The sequence below is a fragment of the Coffea eugenioides genome, unplaced genomic scaffold (genome assembly GCF_003713205.1).
Source record: "Coffea eugenioides isolate CCC68of unplaced genomic scaffold, Ceug_1.0 ScVebR1_1808;HRSCAF=2732, whole genome shotgun sequence".
NCBI classification, from domain to species: Eukaryota; Viridiplantae; Streptophyta; class Magnoliopsida; order Gentianales; family Rubiaceae; genus Coffea; species Coffea eugenioides.
The window spans coordinates 1-20,289 of record NW_020862236.1 but is presented as its reverse complement, the minus strand read 5'-3'; the positions used below and the strand labels follow the sequence as shown (position 1 = coordinate 20,289).

The window sequence follows — 20,289 nt, the reverse complement described above, 5'->3', positions numbered from 1 at the left end:
AGAAATTTGGTAAAAATGAGTTTCCTAAGAATGTATTTGCCAAAGAATGTTTTACAAAATGACACAGTTTTGGCCCAAGGACGCGTATTCGAATCTCTGAATATCCTTGTTCTGGAATTCAATATTGGCAGAGGTATGACAAAAATGAGAAGAAATCCAAACGGACCAAACCACCAGTTGTTCCTCCTTGTGCTTGCTCATTGCAGAAATCCTACCTTGGCGCCCTTTCGGGTTTTCACCAAAGTTGCCCCCACTCCTTTTCTTTTGTTTTGTTTTTGTTTTTGTTTTCTTTTTTTTCTTTTCTTTTTCTCCTTTTCTTTTGAGGTGCCCTTTCGGGTTTTCACCTAAGGAACAATGGAAAAAACTCAACCATAATCGACTCAGGAGTATGAACTGAAGATTGCTGACATCAGTAAAATGCGCTTCCCTTGTAAGATTAGGCGAAGGCATTATGGACATCACTTGCCAGTTGATTAGCAAATTTCCTAATAGAAAATACGGCAAATGACGAAAGCCAGGACTTTGGGCTTTTGAAATGAAGTCAGGTGGGGTGTTTTTCAAGAAAAGTTGAGGCTTGAAAGCAAATTTTGATGAGAGGGGTGTGAAATAGCCTGAGATTGCATCATTTTGAAATTATTTCCCATTTTGAACGAAACTGAGGAAAATTTTGCCCCAGTTTGATTGGATTTTCTTTCTTTGCATTTTCTTCATTGCATTCTTCTTACTTTTGCATTTTTCTTCAAAACCTAGATTTGCCCCAGTGTGGGGTTCTTTTTTCTTCCTTTTCATCTCTCTTTCAAAATAAATCTGCCCCAGTGTAGGGTTCTTTCTCTTCCTCCAGATCTCTTTCAGAGATAAATTTGCCCCAGTGTAGGGTTCTTCTTTTCTTTCTGATCATTTTCAAAATGAATTTGCCCCAGTGTGGGGTTGGCAATTCTCAGGGGTTGCCAAACGAAAATTATTGTTCGGATAGCTCAAAGGGGATGACTAGGGATGAAATATTTTGATTGGAAAGGAAGATGGCCTGACTTTTGCCTCGTCTCTTGCATCATTTCCTAGAGGGCATTTGCATAATCAAATAAAGAACTTCTTACACACGTCCGAGTTGATAGGCTGAAGGAACGTCTGTCTATCCGCCTTTGTTAGGACAAGTGCTTCGCTCGGGAGCCCCTTTTGAACGACAAATGACCTTGCCAGTTTGGAACCAAATTCACCTTTGACCTCATCTTGCAATGGCAACTTCGCTTTAGAGCTTTGTCCCTTTTTTAAAGGGCCGCCGGTGGACCTTTTTGGGCCAAGTGTCTTCGACAGCTTCGGTCACAGCACATGGCATTAAACTGCTTTTCATCAATCAGAATTAATCGTTAATGATACTGCTTTAACCAATCAACTTTCTATCTGGCAAGAAAGGGATTTTCCTTATGAAGGAATTTTTAATGAAGGCTTTTCTCAATGAATAGATTTCTCAATGACGGGATTTGAAAGCTTTCTCAAAGAAGGAAAATGAAGGCTTTCTCAATGAAGGGATTTTTCAATGAAGGCTTCATCGGATTCCAGAACAGTGATATTCAAAGGGTCAAATAATTTTATTTTTGGCCACCGAAAGAATTTAGAATGAAATTGAAAATGATACTCAACCAATATAAACAAAATGATACTCAACCAATATAAACAAAATGATATCAAACAAGCAAACAAAAACAATGAAAGGATATAATTATGCATGCTATTGACAACACAAGAGCTTGATAAAGTTGTTTAGTCAAAACTTGAAGCTAACAAAGCTATTTACACAAAACCAGTGAAAACTTTCATGAATTTTTGGCCAATGACAATCCCCAGATTTACGAAAGTCCCTTCAAGAGGGAAAACACTCGATCATCCAAATTGCGCAAAGCTCCTTTAGGACTTTCAAATTTTGTCTTTGGAGGTGGATGCTTCAAAGGCGCCTTTGTGCTCGGGAAAGGGATTTGTACTTATGCTCGGCCCTTGTTCTGCATTTCTTCTAATCACTATTTCCCCCGCCTCAATCATTTCTTGGACTTTCTGTTTAAGTGCTCTACAACCAGTAGTTGGGTGGCCAGGTGCTCCCGAATGATAGGTACAAGTATACTGTGGATTGTAGTCGGAACGGACGCCATGAGGATAAGTTGGAGGGGGAATTTCGTCGATTTTACCGGCGGCTTTTAATTGTTCATATAATTGGTCCAAAGGCCTGCCAAGATTGGTGAATGTTTGAGAACGATTTTGATCGTAGGTTTCAGTATGCTGGGGATAGTTGTAGGTGGGTCTGCTTGGTGGAGGCATTCTTGGATTGAGTGGAGGCCGATGACGGTTTTGGTGAGGATTTGGTTGAGAATTTTGGAAAGGGGCTAAAGGCGATTTGGTGTAGTTAAGGTGAGGTCGAGGACGAGTGGTATTGGTATGGTAAACAGGATGAGGGTTTGGATAATGGGGGTAAGGGTTGGAGTAGGTAGGGTTTCGTCGAAATCTGGGTTTTGGGGTAGGGTTTTGATCCCAAACAAAAGCAGTTTCCCCCTCTTGCTTTTTGAATTGTTGCTTCCTCCCATTACTACTTTGGCTTTGCAAAACTTCCACTTGAGTTTTCAGGGCAGACACATTAACAATCTTTCCAGCTTTCACGAAGTCATCATATTCCTCCAGCTTATTGACAATAGCGGCAAATGAGCATCCAGTCATGCGAAAAATTTCCTCAAAGTACGGGGGATCGTGTGCCTTAATGAAAGTTCGTATGATTTCGTCCTCAGTCATTGGTGGCTCAACTTTGGCAGCTATTTTCCTCCATCTCTTGGCATAAGTCTTGTGATCCTCGGAGGGTTTTCTTTTCGTTCCTTCCAATGTGGTTCGCGTCGGAGCCAACTCGCAATTATACTCGTATTGCCTTATAAATGTATCGGACAAGTCCAACCAAGTCTTTATCTCTTCGGGTTTCAGCTTGGAATACCAGTCGAGTGCATCCCCCTCCAGACTTTCTGGGAATAGCCTCAAAGGCAGATTTTCATCATCTGTTGGCCTACCCAACTTGTTGGCGAACAATCGGAGGTGTGTCTTGGGATTGCCCGTGCCATCGTATTTATTAAACTTCGGAGTTTTGAACCCCTCAGGTAACTGCACATTCGGGAAAAGGCAAAGCTCGTCGTAATCCAGAACTCCTTGCTTGTTTAACCCTTGACTTTTCTTCATAAATTCATCAAAGCGGTCAAGGCGCTTAAGCAGCTTCACATCAACGGGAGCAGAAGATTCCCCCATTTCTGGTTTGGTTTGAATAATATGGTCTGGTAGGAATGGCTCAGCGGCAGTGTGATAAAAAGTATGAGGCTCGGGGGGTATGTTTGAAGTGGTTTGGGGTTGTGGGCCTTGCATGTGAGTAGGAAAAAATGAAGGATTAGGAGGGTAAGTGTATGGCAGATTTATGGTGGGATAGGTGAAAGTTCCTTCGGGTGGAATGATGAAGGGTGGAGTAAAAGTGGTTTGGGTCGTGGGCATGACCAATGATTCTGGCCCCGATTGACTGACGAGTACAGGCTCGGGTTGAACTCCGCTACTGATAAGATCATCGATTAATTTCTTTTGGGCGGCCATTTCAGTTGCCATCTCACCAAACTTCGTGAGCATCTCGGTCAGTTGGACCCCCAAATTTGCAGTCTCAGGTTGGGCTGTAGTAGCAGACTTATCCGACGGTTCCGGCTGTGAACTCATGTTTACACGACTCCTCCGGGCTTGACTACGGGATTGCGTTATGACGGGGCTTCGACGAGAAGCTATGTTTAAATAATCCCTGAGAATTTTGAAAGATTATCTTTAGATTGAGCCTTCGCTTGGCTATTCCAATAAAAATAAAGAAAAGAAAAAGAAAAAGACAAGAGTTAGTAAATATCCAAAAAATTCGGATGCATGTCCTATGGAGGAGCCCTTTTTGTGCCAAGGGTAGGCCTAGAATGAAGATGCAATCCTCTGAGGTAGGCACCATACCATACCTGATGGATCTGATCAACTCATTGAGTGAAAAATAATTTTTTGAAAGAATTTGGTCAATTGGAGTGACGAGAGATTTGTCAAAATGAGGACAACGTCCGAATAGATTGATCACCTTTGATTTACAAAAGGCAGGAGTTTGACCTTGACGGACCTCCTATCGAAGAGATTGGAATTCGTTTTGACAACTTTTCTCAGTGAAGCACGGGTCAAAACTTCAACTGATCAAATGGCTGGATGCAATGGTTGCTTTTCTCAAAATCGACTAGGTTTTCCATTTTGAAATTCGACATTGAAATCCTAATTGGTCAAATGAAATTGACAATTTATTAAGAATCGACCGGATTACCCTAAAAGGGAAACAGGTCAAATGAATTAAATGAAATTTAATTTATCCAAAATTAATCAAATCACCCTAAAAAGGGTAAATTGATCAAATAGATGGAACGAAACTTGATTTATTCAAAATCGGGCTCGGTTGCCCTAAAAATGGGTAAATTGGCCAAATGAATGAAATTGAATTAGTGATTTATTCAAAAATCGGCCGAATGACCCTAAAAAGGGTAAATTGGTCAAAAGACCCTAAAAAAGGGTAAATCGGTCAATTGAATTGATAATTTATTCAAAAGCAACCGAATGACCCTAAAAAGGGTAAATTGGTCAAATGAATTGACGATTTATTCAAAATCGACTGAATGACCCTAAAAAGGGTAAATTGGTCAAATGAATTGAATGAAATGAATTTATTCAAAAATGATTAGATTGTACTAAAATTGAATGAATTGAAAAAAAATGGATTGGATAAGATGAATGATTTGTTCAAAAATCGATTGAATTATTCGCCCACTGGGTGGTTTCAAGAAATCATTACAATGCCTTGGTCTATGAGCCTCTAAAATCAAAATTTGGCCTCTATATTTATCGTCTCAATAATGAGGAATCATTTGTGAATTTTCTTCGAATTAATGTCCTTCACGCAAGGGATTTTTACCAATTTTTGATAAAATGGCTAAAAAGTGATTATTAGATGCTCATATTCCAAAGATCACTCTATGAAAATGATCGGATCCTACCTTACCTTGTGCACTACCCCTTTGGATGGTACAAAAATGTAAACGTGCAAGTCTCACTGGATTAAGTATCCGAGACACAAGGTGGCTTATTCCTAAACACGGGATTCCCTATGTGGCATTCCCTTTCTATGGTTTATGCATGATGCCATTTATTAAAGCAGTAAAACATGCAATTTGAAATGAAATCATGACCTAAAAGGACCTTTTATACGCCAAGGTAGGCTTAAAAATGGCATGGCATTATTAATCTATGAATGCAATATACCAAAATCTTTAAACGTGCAATAACCTATTTACGAGGGTAGGTTCTAAAAGAAGGTCATGCCAGACCTCTTATTTGCTAGGGTTTGTGAATGCAATGGGGACACAAAATCAAGAAAAGTTAGTTCAGCCAAGACAAATACACATAACACATTGTGGCAACGAAATCAGCACAAAGAAATAAAGCGATAAAAGGAGAAAGGGGTTGGACCCCTCCCCTCGTGAATAGTGTCCCTAATAGGGTAAGGCAGACGCTATCCTAGGTAAACTATCATGGATGCATGAGGTTAGGGTTCACTAATGCATCTAGACTCGATAAGTCATAGGTCCCCGAGCCTTCAGACTTGGAAACCAAGGGTCATCACTTCCAAGGTTCCTTGTCGGTGGCTCGAGCGATTCCCCAGACGTTGCTACTCACACGTCGTGTTACGGCTACCCGTCTGGGCGAATCTAAAAAAAATCCTCAACCTTCGACTAAAAACTAATAGGTTATCAACCTAAAGTTTAAAGCGGAAGATCGAGTGACCCCTCGGATCATGCTACGCACACGTCGTGATACGATCACATGTCCAAGTGGGTCGCCTAAAATCCTAACAGGGTGGAGTGGCGTGACAAGCCACTAAAAGAAAAATAAATGAGGGGAGAGATCAAGCGTATGCGCGTATGCTAGTGCTCGTTTGGAGGGGAGAGATCAAGAACCAACGCGAGGCTCTAAGGTGACACACCCCCCCAAATGCAATGCGAGCGCGGAATAAAACAAATAAAATATTCATCCAAACAACCAATCATACATACGTGAGTGAGGGAGTAGTTTAATACGCGTGCAAGGCCAAAAGTCCTAAAAATAGAAAAATGCAACCCTAATATCCAAATGCTATGCATAAAAAGGGTAGAAAAGGGAAAAGAATGGTCAAATCAAATGCTTGGACCCACTTAGGAAATCCCCAGTGGAGTCGCCAACTGTCGCGCCCCACTTTTCGATTCGAGTTGAATTGTGTGGTGTGTGGTGTGCAATGTGTGAACGTGTGCAAAATGAAAAGTAAAAGGCCATGGGACTTAGAATGCGACGATTTGGCCAAGTGAAGTTCAAAAGGGTTTTTTGCATCAAAAATGGAGTCGCCACTTGGTATAGAGTTAGGGTGTACCAAGTCACCCAAAAAATGATTTTTTTTGTTTTTTGAATAAAAAAAGTAAATAAACCCTTTTTAAGAACTTTTGGGTCTACGTAACCAAAAGAGGGATCGGGGGTCACATTTGACGAAAGGGAAGGCAAGGATAAAAATCCAAGGCACCCCTTCGACCTAGCCAAGGCTAGTTGCGTGACTTGAACCAATTTTTCCTAAATTTTCTACCCAAGGTATGTATCACGTATTGGATATGTCTATATGAATGCAAAAACCTAGACCTAGGGGGATTGGGGGAAATTTCTCTTCAAAGGTTGAGTGGTGCCAATCACATTAATTGTGAAGCCCAATAATGATCCTTTTGGAGAGGTCACACCTAAACCTAAATGACGTGAAAAATGAGTGGAATGCATGCTATGTGAAAGTGTGAGCTTGTGTGAAGTGAGAAAAATGATAAAAGTAATAAGATAAGAGTGAAGGTGTGCAAATGTAGATGAGAGTACCCGTGTGCGAGTGAAGATAAAATGCTCGTGTGCAAGCGAAGATAAAAAGTGTTCGTGTGCAAGTGAAGGCAAAAAAAGTGTTCGTGTGCAAGTGAAGGCAAAAAAAGTGTTCGTGTGCAAGTGAAGGTGATAAAAGGTGCATGTGTGCAAATGAGACAAAAGTGAAAGTGTAATGATAGAGTGGATTGAGAATGCATGAGCCTAGGGAATTCATGCAAATTGGGTACGGGGAGACCTAAATCGTGACTTGATTTTCCCTTTGATTAGAAGGCAAAACTAGCGTGCTAAGGCTATCGAGTAGCCACACTCGCTCGTTTCCCTTATCGGAAGGGGAACACTCAAGCAAAATGAACCCTATAGCTAGTATGGGATGCAAAACCTAAAGTGAGGGGAAAAGGGGGTCGAGGAGCATGCCAGATGATAAAACTAAGAAAAAATGCATGATATGTAGTGAACAGGCAAATAATGCATTAATGAAAATCCAAGGAAAAATCCTATTGGGTCTAGCGTTGGACTAGCCCATCTATGAATTCCGACTAGCGTTGGACTAGCGGAAACGTACATTCATCCATTCCATTCATTCATAGTTATGAAAGCAAGTAGACATGCCAAAACGCTCGTAAACACGTAGCACGTAGCACTTAGCATGCTCGACTAGATGCAAGAGCCTACTAAAGCAATTTAACATGTAACAACAAAAGCAAGCAACCAGGGGGAAGGGGAAGTGGACCAGATGCTCTCCGAGCCCTATCTATTACAAGCCAGGAGGTGTACACATACCCCATGAAAGCATAAAGGGAAAGGGGAAATGGACCAGATGCTCTCCGAGCCCTATCTATTACAAGCCAAGAGGTGTACACATACCCCATAAAAGCATAAAGGGGAAGGGGAAATGGACCAGAGGCTCTCCGAGCCCTATCTTAAATAAAAGTAAAAGCCAGTAAATGCATGCAAGGAGGTAAGGAAAGCGGAGTAGGCATGCAATTTCACATAACACGTAGGAGCACGTAGGGTCAAATGAAGTGCAAATGAAGGATAGAGTGTACCTCCCTTGAAGTGACGCCCTAACGTAGTGAAATTACTAACTTACCCTCCAAAATAATAAAAATGTCAAGGTACCACTTAAATTATCAAATAAATCAGAGAAAATGGAAATAAACGCCAAATTGAATCACTTGGGGCCTTCCAAAGAAAGTAAACTACTCGTACTTAACCAATTAAGACAAGCAACGACCCAATTGAAAAAATTAAAGAGGGACTAAAAAACTAAGGGACTAAGAAACATAAAATAAAATTAAAAATCTAAGGTGAAACATACCAAGTCAAACGAGAAAATTCACAAAAAAGGTAAATGAGGAGCAATTTACTAGTATCTAAGCAACAAAATGCCAAAAAAAAATCCAAGAAAAACCAAATTAACTTCAAGTCTAGGAAAAAGAAATTATTAGACCCTTCAAATTCATTCTACAACTCTTTAAGTATCTACCCAAAATAAATCAAGATGAATTAAAGAGGGAATGGCATGTTAGGAGGACAAAATTAATTAAGTTTTCCAATTAATTGGGCCATGGATGCATTAGATGGAAGTCAAGGGGTGGGAGTGCAATTTTTGGAAGTTATTTTTCATGCAAGAGCATGCAACCCACGTAGGAAGACAATTTCTGCAGCAGAAACCTTCTACAAACAACATGAATGTACGCTGCATTTTACTTCCAAACTTGGATTTCATGTTCCAAAAGCACCAAATTTGATCAAGACCTTTCAACCAAACACCCAAAACTAATCTAAGCCTTATGACATACAAATTCAAGATTCAAACAAACCAAAATATAGCTGGAAACTGATGCAAAATTCTGAAATAAAAAATCATGCAAAGACAGCTTAGCAACTTAAAACTCATTTTCCAGCCAAGGCTTATCATGCAAACCAGACTTTTGATTCTACTACATGGCTTTGGTAGGATATTTGCCAACCCCAACATCAAAATCCTAAACCACCTAGAAGGCTACATAATGATCACAATCCAGATGACCATAAAACATGGAAATATATCATGCCAAACTTCTAAAAGTCATGCAGAATGGTTTCGGCAGCCTACTTGTTTGCTTCAGCAAAGGATTCAATTATGATTCAAACATGCAAATATGCAAACTCAAACCCCCAGCCTTCCATTGCTTCCCTCCAACACACGATCAAACATGGCACTAGAGTGCAAAACTCAACTAGTAATCAAGGGAAAAGAAACATGGTAGAGAAAAGAAAAATGCAGCAGCCTTTGCTTGCTGCGTTTTTGGAAGGAGGAATTTTTAAACTTGGTGACTTCAGCAATTTCATACCATGAATTTCCAACAAACTTTTAAATTCAAAATACATCAGAAATGATCTATATTCATGCTAAAATCTGACCCAAACCAATCAAAACCAAGTCGCAAACATCAAAACATTTCTGCGTTTTCTAGACTGCAATATTGCTACAATTTCAAGAAAACTTTCGGCCAACCAGATTCATGTCAAGCATATGCATTAACCCAAGTAAATAAACAAGCAAGACATGAATTGGATATCCCAACAAGCAAGGACATGGGAGGGAACTCAGGCATGGAAAGAACTAGTGCAAAATTCTGGAAAACATTAATGTAAAAAAAAAATTGGGAACCGGAAATTATCTTTCTTCCAGCAAGCATTCTTTCGGCCACTTTCCATTTCAGCCCCAAAATGCGAACCCAACTTCCCCTATCTGATTCCTCTTACCAACATAAAATCAAACAGCCAAATAGATTTTTCTTTTTCCGAGCAGCTGCGGAAAGGAAGACAGAAAAAGGAATGCAAACAAAAAAGGTTTTTGTTCTGCTGCAAAATTTTTTGCAGCTTCACATCGTGTGACTCCCCATCAAAACATCTATGGCTTAGACCAAACAAATAGGCTCACTATCAACCATTCACCTACCTCAAATTCAAATATCAGATTAACTAGGTGACAGAGAATCATCCGAAGGCAAGGTCACGGGAAGAAACAGCAAAGAATAAAACCAAGTGCAACAGCTTTTACTACTTTTTATCTTAGCTTAAATCTGCATGCGAATAAACTCTACCAGTTTGCCATCCAAAAAACCAAATGCAAGGAATTCACCCCCATTATCATCAAATGCCACCCAAGCATGAACTGTCTCGAAAATTTGAACAAAGCCAACGGACAAAATGCAGCAAAGAAGAGAGCGAGCTTGCGGTTAAAGATTCTAAGCACAAAACAGGCAAAGTTGCAAACTTTCTGCAATTTTTGTTCGACCAAAACACAATCGTACAGTAAAATTCAAATGAAACCTACTGATTCAACACATAGGCTCCAAACATCACAAATTTATCGGCAAAGAAACATCAACCAACCTCAGCAGCAAAGACAGAAGCAAATAATCGGTAAAGAAGACAGCTTTCTACCATACAAGATAAGAATCTTACCTTAATGAAGCGTGGGATGATTGCTGAAATGGTTTCTGGCTGCTCTTCAAAAGGGACGCCAATGGAGCGATGATGATAAGGATCGGTCACCTTCTTGCAAACCCAAACTCTTCCCAGCCGTCGAGCTTTTCCTTTCGGCCAAAGATTTTGCAACTGCCTACCTCTCCCTCTCTCCCTTTTCCAACCGTCCTCTGTCCTTTCTAAACCCAGCCCTTACTCACAGCCAACCTCTCTCTCTCCCTTGTTTTCTCAGGTTTTTCTTTCGTTCGCTCTCTTCTCGGTTCTCTCTTAGCTCGTTAACGCTCTCCAAAAAAAACTCCTCCGCGGCTGATGTTTTCTTTCTGCTTTTATATGGAACTCCAAGGCCCTTTAACCCTACACTGAATGGTCAGGATGAAGGCCAGCCTCTGCCTTCATCCTGCCCTTCAATGGCACGTACGAAGTGTCCTTGGCAAGCTGCAAAAAAAGAATGCAGCCTGCCTGCCGCAAGCGTTCCTTTTTTTTCTTTTTTTTTTCTTTTTTTCAAATTAAAAGATGAAATGGTAAAATAAAGTAAAAAACAATAACAAAATTACACAAACCAGGTAATAATAATAATAACAAAACAAAAAATAATTTTAAACAAAAAACTAAACAAAAATGGCCTTTTTTAATTTTTCAATTTTTCATTTTTCATCATTTCCTTTTTCTCAAAATAACTTAATAAAATAACTAAAGTGCCTAAAGATTGAATTTAAAGAAATAAACATATTTTTGTGAACAATTTTTCCCTTTTTTTTTCCAATTAATTGGGCCATGGATGCATTAGATGGAAGTCAAGGGGTGGGAGTGCAATTTTTGGAAGTTATTTTTCATGCAAGAGCATGCAACCCACGTAGGAAGACAATTTCTGCAGCAGAAACCTTCTACAAACAACATGAATGTACGCTGCATTTTACTTCCAAACTTGGATTTCATGTTCCAAAAGCACCAAATTTGATCAAGACCTTTCAACCAAACACCCAAAACTAATCTAAGCCTTATGACATACAAATTCAAGATTCAAACAAACCAAAATATAGCTGGAAACTGATGCAAAATTCTGAAATAAAAAATCATGCAAAGACAGCTTAGCAACTTAAAACTCATTTTCCAGCCAAGGCTTATCATGCAAACCAGACTTTTGATTCTACTACATGGCTTTGGTAGGATATTTGCCAACCCCAACATCAAAATCCTAAACCACCTAGAAGGCTACATAATGATCACAATCCAGATGACCATAAAACATGGAAATATATCATGCCAAACTTCTAAAAGTCATGCAGAATGGTTTCGGCAGCCTACTTGTTTGCTTCAGCAAAGGATTCAATTATGATTCAAACATGCAAATATGCAAACTCAAACCCCCAGCCTTCCATTGCTTCCCTCCAACACACGATCAAACATGGCACTAGAGTGCAAAACTCAACTAGTAATCAAGGGAAAAGAAACATGGTAGAGAAAAGAAAAATGCAGCAGCCTTTGCTTGCTGCGTTTTTGGAAGGAGGAATTTTTAAACTTGGTGACTTCAGCAATTTCATACCATGAATTTCCAACAAACTTTTAAATTCAAAATACATCAGAAATGATCTATATTCATGCTAAAATCTGACCCAAACCAATCAAAACCAAGTCGCAAACATCAAAACATTTCTGCGTTTTCTAGACTGCAATATTGCTACAATTTCAAGAAAACTTTCGGCCAACCAGATTCATGTCAAGCATATGCATTAACCCAAGTAAATAAACAAGCAAGACATGAATTGGATATCCCAACAAGCAAGGACATGGGAGGGAACTCAGGCATGGAAAGAACTAGTGCAAAATTCTGGAAAACATTAATGTAAAAAAAAAATTGGGAACCGGAAATTATCTTTCTTCCAGCAAGCATTCTTTCGGCCACTTTCCATTTCAGCCCCAAAATGCGAACCCAACTTCCCCTATCTGATTCCTCTTACCAACATAAAATCAAACAGCCAAATAGATTTTTCTTTTTCCGAGCAGCTGCGGAAAGGAAGACAGAAAAAGGAATGCAAACAAAAAAGGTTTTTGTTCTGCTGCAAAATTTTTGCAGCTTCACATCGTGTGACTCCCCATCAAAACATCTATGGCTTAGACCAAACAAATAGGCTCACTATCAACCATTCACCTACCTCAAATTCAAATATCAGATTAACTAGGTGACAGAGAATCATCCGAAGGCAAGGTCACGGGAAGAAACAGCAAAGAATAAAACCAAGTGCAACAGCTTTTACTACTTTTTATCTTAGCTTAAATCTGCATGCGAATAAACTCTACCAGTTTGCCATCCAAAAAACCAAATGCAAGGAATTCACCCCCATTATCATCAAATGCCACCCAAGCATGAACTGTCTCGAAAATTTGAACAAAGCCAACGGACAAAATGCAGCAAAGAAGAGAGCGAGCTTGCGGTTAAAGATTCTAAGCACAAAACAGGCAAAGTTGCAAACTTTCTGCAATTTTTGTTCGACCAAAACACAATCGTACAGTAAAATTCAAATGAAACCTACTGATTCAACACATAGGCTCCAAACATCACAAATTTATCGGCAAAGAAACATCAACCAACCTCAGCAGCAAAGACAGAAGCAAATAATCGGTAAAGAAGACAGCTTTCTACCATACAAGATAAGAATCTTACCTTAATGAAGCGTGGGATGATTGCTGAAATGGTTTCTGGCTGCTCTTCAAAAGGGACGCCAATGGAGCGATGATGATAAGGATCGGTCACCTTCTTGCAAACCCAAACTCTTCCCAGCCGTCGAGCTTTTCCTTTCGGCCAAAGATTTTGCAACTGCCTACCTCTCCCTCTCTCCCTTTTCCAACCGTCCTCTGTCCTTTCTAAACCCAGCCCTTACTCACAGCCAACCTCTCTCTCTCCCTTGTTTTCTCAGGTTTTTCTTTCGTTCGCTCTCTTCTCGGTTCTCTCTTAGCTCGTTAACGCTCTCCAAAAAAAACTCCTCCGCGGCTGATGTTTTCTTTCTGCTTTTATATGGAACTCCAAGGCCCTTTAACCCTACACTGAATGGTCAGGATGAAGGCCAGCCTCTGCCTTCATCCTGCCCTTCAATGGCACGTACGAAGTGTCCTTGGCAAGCTGCAAAAAAAGAATGCAGCCTGCCTGCCGCAAGCGTTCCTTTTTTTTCTTTTTTTTTTCTTTTTTTCAAATTAAAAGATGAAATGGTAAAATAAAGTAAAAAACAATAACAAAATTACACAAACCAGGTAATAATAATAATAACAAAACAAAAAATAATTTTAAACAAAAAACTAAACAAAAATGGCCTTTTTTAATTTTTCAATTTTTCATTTTTCATCATTTCCTTTTTCTCAAAATAACTTAATAAAATAACTAAAGTGCCTAAAGATTGAATTTAAAGAAATAAACATATTTTTGTGAACAATTTTTCCCTTTTTTTTTCTTTTCTTTTTCCTCTTTTTTTCATTTTTCCAATCCATCTAAAACCTATTTTTCTTCGAATTTTTCTTCTTTTCCTCTTTTCCTTTAATTTCTTTTTTTTTTCTCCTTTTTATGATTTTGCATTTTCATTTTTCTTTCAAGAAAGCATTGAATAAAAACAAAATGACTAAAATGATTTTTCTTTTCTTTCTAAAAACTCTATAAACTTAAAAACTAAAAAAACTAGAAACTCAAAACTAAAATCTAAAACTTAAAAGTGATTAAAAACCTAAAATGACAAAAATAAAAATGAATAGACAAATTAAAAGGGCCAAATGAATAAAACTAAAATAAAATAACCACTAGAAATGCAAAACACACAACAATGAACTAAATGCAAGCGATCTAAAATAAAAATCATGAAGTAGATGCCACATACCAATTATTCAAAATTTGGTGTCTACACTTACTATTATTTTGATTAAACTTACTAATTTAGCTATATGTAAGTTTTTCAAGTAAAATAGTAAGTTTGTGCAATAAAAAAATAAATTTAAAAAATTACCACTTTTTTAGCCAAATTTACCAATTATCTAATAAAACTTACTAAGTTCAAATAAAATGGCAAGTTCAAATTGATCTCATTAAACTTACTAAATCTAGTTGTATGTAAGTTTTTCAAATAAAATGGTAAGTTCAAACAAAAAAGTAATAAATTTTAATCATCCATATAAGATATTTGATGCCCCTCCTGGGCAGCTCATCTGGCAGCGCACGCCTCCTTAGGAGCGCTTGCCAGGGGTTCGAGTCGTGCAGGGTTACCGTGCTTGGGGGATGGGGTCTCTCCTCCCGGGCCGCTGGGGATTAGTCAGGCCGCCTTCGGGTCTTGACCTGGACACCCCAGTGTCGACAAAAAAAAAAAATAAGATATTTGATCGTCCTTTTTATTTCAATTTATTTTATTTATTTTTTTTAAGCATAAAGCTTCTCTCATCCAGATGATAATTACTGCTGTGAGCCTAGTTCTCATGCCCGTTATTTTGCTTAATAGTTACTTCATGCAATCTCGTGCTCCGCGGATTATCTTCCGACTCCAAGCATCCTTTTACCAGGTCATGGTTTCTCACTTCTCACCCTCATTTTTGTGGGGAAGAAATTCATCTTCATTTTCCGCTGCACATAACCCCGTTTGGACAGCCATCATTCGCCGAAAAATTACATCGTTTTTCGTGATTACATTTCCCTATTAGAGCATCCACAATGATTTACATTCTTTAGAGTGTAATCCACATGTCACGTCAGCATTCCACTTTCTCCTCTTTTATTACACTTCCACTCATAATGGATTACACTCCACAAGGTGTAATAGCATAGGTTCACAATTAAATCAAATATTTATTTTAATAATGCATGACTCATATCCCATAAATGAATAAAGTAATTTTTAAAAATAATTTGTTATTTTTAAAAATAAAGTATTAACTTTCATTAAATTTTTTACCTTTTGAATTTTTTATTTTCTAAAAACGATATTATTAATTTTTAAGTTTGAACAATATATCTTTTTCTATCTCTCAAAAATTATTTTGTGTTTTTTTGAAACATAATTATGCAGAAAATTAAACAAATATTTGATACCTCAAATGTGAAGATATCATAATAATCCATACTTAATTAATAATTTTGGAATTTGGAAATGGGTAATTTTGGGTAATTTGGAAAATTTTGGGGGTTTTGATTTTGTGAGGATGATGAATTTTCTTATATTTGGAGCATTTAACATATTTGTAAAACTACTAAAATTTTCATCCATTATCACAAAAAATGAATTAAATGAGTGAGAGAGTAAAAGAAATAATAGAGTAAAATAGTGAGATATGAAAAAAAAGTGTGTTGTGTATTTATATAGAGAATTAAAATCTTACCATTGGAAAAATTAACGTTTCAAATTTACCGTTGCAAAAAATGAATCTGATCGAAGTTGCTGGCCAAAATTAGAGTCAGGCCCTTAAATTTTGTAATGGGTGTTACACGGCCATAATGCGTGTAATGGGTGACCGTGTAACCAACCCATTATAATGTCAGACATTACACCACAATTGGAGATGCTCTTACCTTTTTTCCTTACATGCATCAAATCGGTACAATAATTTTTTTTTATAAAAAATCCAAGAAAATGCAATCCAAACAAAGTATCCACGTATAAGTTATGTTTGAAGATGTTCCTCATTATCTTGGTATTCTCCTATCCCAACTTTGGCCAAAAGAAGTCAAGTAAGTAATGCCCTTTCCAGGTAGAGATTTCTGCCATGGTGCCTCAGCAACAGAAGCAAGGAAAATTTGCTTTTCATGTTGGAAAAATCCCAGCTGCGCTGTCTGAGCTACAACTAGAACTGACATGGGACATAAGTTCGTTAACATCCAAAAAGTCTTCAATTGACAACTGCAATCCGGACAATTAGAATGTAAGGTCCTAGACCACAAACAACTTCCCCCTGCCCTCTACAAACTGTACAACGAGGTTTCAACCTAAAAGCATCCAGCCTAAAAGCTTAAAGAGCTATATACTATGGATTATGTAAGTCGATTACGACTAAGACTACTCATTTTCTTGCCTCATGGCCCTCAAAATGAGATCTTCATCATCTGCTATGTTTTCATCATCATCTTCATAATATTCATCCAGCTCATCTAATATTGACTGATTAAGACTTTTACGCGATTGCCTTCTGTGCTTCTTTGGTTCCAACCGTGGCTCTGCTTGCTTGACACCCTTGCCTCCCACCTTGTACCTGAATAGGAAGTTTTGAACCAATGTAAGCTCCAGAGAACATCCACAAAAGAGGAAGAAAATGCAGAAGAATAGGAAAAAACTGTCAATTCAGCAAATGCTGTAACCGTAAGATTGATAATCGCTTCGTTGACAAAGGTGTAAACATGCAGGAAATATGACTCTAGTCGTCTATTCTCAGCTTAAGAAAGATGTAACACAAGGTTCATATAAAACTTCAAATCATCTGTTGCCAACACTTAACGTGCTATGTTATAACGGAAAAAGCTGTTATTTCCAGATTATTTTCCAGAGGTTGAAGCGAGTCAATCTCATATGCTTACAATCTCCTAAAAATGTAAAGATCGCCATGTAACTATTGTAACATCATATTCATTGGAGAATTGTTTTGATGGAACAAATCAGAAACACTATTCTGAGTTGAAGGACTTCTATTTGCAAATGCTGATGCTGCATGTGATCCTGATTCTCTTCTAGTTTGAAATGCATTAGTAGTCTACTAGAGTCCAGACACAGGAGTAACTATTAATATTCTTTTCCATCACATCAAATAAACATGCTCAAGTTGTAATAAAGTATGCATACAGAACTTGAAAAATTCACATAACAGGGAAGCAGACATTCAAAAGTTGCAAATACTCCCAACATACCTTACATCACCTTCTTTCTTAGTTCCTATTGTCCTTAGTTGAAACTGCTCCCTGATTTTAATCTCATCCAGCAGTTGAAGATAGTAAGCATACCTCTCCCAATCCCCACTTACAATGCACCCAGGTTCACCAAGGTGTAAGCAGTCACTAAATGAGCATTTTGTAGGTTCCATATCCTTGAGCATTTTACGTATCTGAAGAGAGTTAAATAAAATGTAAAGCCCCTTTAAAGTAAAAATTCAACCAAATACTTCATCATGGAATGAAAACTGGAAAAAAAGGCCTCATCAACTTCAACAGGTGAAAAAGATAACAAAAGAAAGTAGTGCAAGAGAAGAAACCTCTGGAAAATGTTGAGCAAGAGATTGCTTCGTGACTTTAATCAAACTTGGCTGGTTATATCCTGGTGTATCAGCAAGATAACCCCCGCCCATCAATGGAAGCAAAGAAACATGCCGAGTAGTATGCTTTCCTTTTCCACTTCTTGTTGACACCTCTGCAACACGTTGCTCTTCAAACCACTTGCTGCCAAGAATCTAAGAGATAAGGGTAGACAGGATCACAGAGAGAATTTAGAAGGGTCTACACAACCTACAAGCAATAGCCATAAAGAAGGGCGAAAAAAGGTAAACTAAGAGGAAGAACCCACTGGATAATACCAATTATCCTGTTCAGAAAAGCCCACAAAATGTTTATTGTTCCTCAAAGCATTGATCAAGCTGGATTTCCCAACGCCACTTGGACCTACGATTACAGAAGTTTGTTCTCTCAGGTTGAATTGCAAGGTGTCAATTCCATGCTTTGATTCAACACTACAAAATATTGGTTCATAACCCCAACTCCGAAGCTTAGATTTCCAAGTAAACAGCATCTGCAGAAGTTTGTTGTTTTTTGTTTAAGTAAACAAACAATGGGAAGAAAATATGGCAAAATGAGGAAACAGCCACCAACGATGGAAGAACGAGCACAGAATACAGTGCAATCCCAATTCCTAGATGATCAGGGATTGATGCAGAATACAAAATGGAACAGAATCTAACGGTGAAATTTTTCAAAAGAGGCCTTTCAATCCAAAGTTTGATCAACCAAAATCAGAGGCATAGTACCATAGAGAGTTGCCTCAGTGATATGTATTATATCCCCCACAGATAGACTTAGTAAGAAGCCTCAGAAAGTACGAATAAGGGATTGATGCAGAATACAAAATGGAACAGAATCTAACGGTGAAATTTTTCAAAAGAGGCTTTTCAATCCAAAGTTTGATCAACCAAAATGGGAGGCATAGTACCATAGAGAGTTGCCTCAGTGATATGTATTATATCCCCCTCAGATAGAGAGTTGCAGATAGACTTAGTAAGAAGCCTCAGAAAGTACGAATAAGATCGCAGCCCAAACAGATAACAGCCAAAATAGAAAACACAGCATAACTAGGCATGGAAGATGCAGAAAAATCCAAACAAGTTTACAGATCATTGAGATCAAAACAAGTTTATATTCAGGGCATGCATAACCTGAACTTCAGCGACCAATAGCAAACACATACTAGCATTTTATCCTAAATATGAACTTTATCAACTAAAATTATGATTAATACAAAGCTCGAAAAACGAAGCACATTTCACAATAAACTTGGGTATGAGAATCTCGCTAACTTGCAAATAGGTAATTGAAATCTAACTAGTGAATAAACAGAGCATCACTAGGAAAATGTGTTGAATCTCCGGACCTCTTCAGTAGCAAGTTCAGACTTGTTGAATGCAAGCGTAACAGGAATTCCGGTGGATTCAGCTTCCACCAGAAACCTCGTTAAAGCAAGCGCCTCCGGTTTGGGCTGGTCCGTGGAGAAAAGAACCAACAAATGATCCACATTTGCCACAGGCGGATCAGCGGTCTCCGTCTTTCTTTGGAAGACATCCTCTATCATCCCCCTCCTATCAACCCAATCAATAGAGCCTACCAAAACCTTATCCCCAACTAGTACTCTCCTTTTTATCTTCTTCAATACAACCTTCACCACACACAGCAATTCCATTCCAATAGCTCCTTCTCCTGCTCCTCCTTTTCCTCCTCCTCCTCCTCCAGAATCTTCTAATTCATTTTCATTCTCTTCTTCAGGAAGCTGTTGGACAATGACGCGCATGAAATTTGCTTGGGAAGCGGCCACTAGCCCGACGGCTTGGCTTTTCGAGAGTCGAGGCTTATTGTCTTGGGTCAGAGCCGGAGCCAGAGAGGAGAGCTGCTTAACAGTTTCGCGAGCTTTGAGGAGGTTTTTGTTAGGTTGATTAGGCTTCCTGGACACATTTTGGCCAAGGTTTTGGGAGTGGCGCCGAGCCGCTGCGGCGAAGATGGAGAAATAGCGGTGGCGGCGATTAACCGCGAACAGGGCTGAGGAAAGTGGAACTGTTAAAAACGTCGTCGTCCTAAGGCGGATAAGTGAAATGGGACGGATCATCATCACCGGAAGAGCAAGTCGGAAGTCTGCACTTCTACTACTAAGTAACTACTAAGTAGTCACTTCCTATTAGCGAGAAATAACAGCGAAGAAGAGTAATATCGCAAATTAGATCATCCGTTTTATCTTAGTGGTGAGGATTTGACTGGAATCTTTGTTCAAGTGTGAGAATTTCATTTTCTTCTTCTTCAGTGCTTCTGGATTTCTCTCACGAAAATTGAAAAGGCCGGCAGTGGGAATTCTTCCGTGACTGTGCCCACGTCGACTGGGCCTTCTGAGGCTTCGGGACTTGGCCACTTGCGGCAAAAATTTAGTTACTCAGCTGGGCCTTCTGATGCTTCTGATTTGGGTTTCATGTTTTGGTTGGCCCGCACCTGTTCTTTCATTTTTTTTTTTTTCTTAAGTATTACTATTGTATCTCTTCACGACTTCACCTATCCGTTTCCTCCATTTCTTGGGACGTTTCCTCCTCTTCTGCGCGTACTCCCACCGCCTACTCTCGCAGCTTCCCCCTCAGGCTCACTTCCCTCACATTTCCATT

The 20,289-nt window shown here is 38.8% G+C and overlaps 1 protein-coding gene across 1 annotated transcript; it reads right to left on the bottom strand.

Annotated features, from left to right (window-relative positions):
- Positions 1–16,181: 16,181 nt before the first annotated feature.
- LOC113755877 (small ribosomal subunit biogenesis GTPase RsgA 1, mitochondrial-like) lies at positions 16,182–20,049 on the bottom strand. The gene is made up of 5 exons (XM_027299742.1): positions 19,023–20,049; positions 17,946–18,167; positions 17,638–17,832; positions 17,297–17,490; positions 16,182–16,647 (listed from the first exon to the last, which is right to left on the bottom strand). Exons 1-5 carry the CDS (start codon positions 19,749–19,751, stop codon positions 16,455–16,457), a joined length of 1,533 nt encoding a protein of 510 aa, XP_027155543.1. The 5' UTR covers positions 19,752–20,049; the 3' UTR covers positions 16,182–16,454.
- Between the last annotated feature and the right edge of the window lie 240 nt (positions 20,050–20,289).

Excerpts from the sequence above, each read along its gene's own strand:
- LOC113755877 (XM_027299742.1), bottom strand. The coding sequence starts at position 19,751 with ATGATGATCCGTCCCATTTCACTTATCCGCCTTAGGACGACGACGTTT. Across the intron at positions 17,833-17,945 it reads AGGATAATTGGTATTATCCA|ATTCTTGGCAGCAAGTGGTT; the intron begins GTGGGTTCTTCC and ends CTTATCTCTTAG. Across the intron at positions 16,648-17,296 it reads AAGAAAGAAGGTGATGTAAG|GTACAAGGTGGGAGGCAAGG; the intron begins GTATGTTGGGAG and ends CTTCCTATTCAG.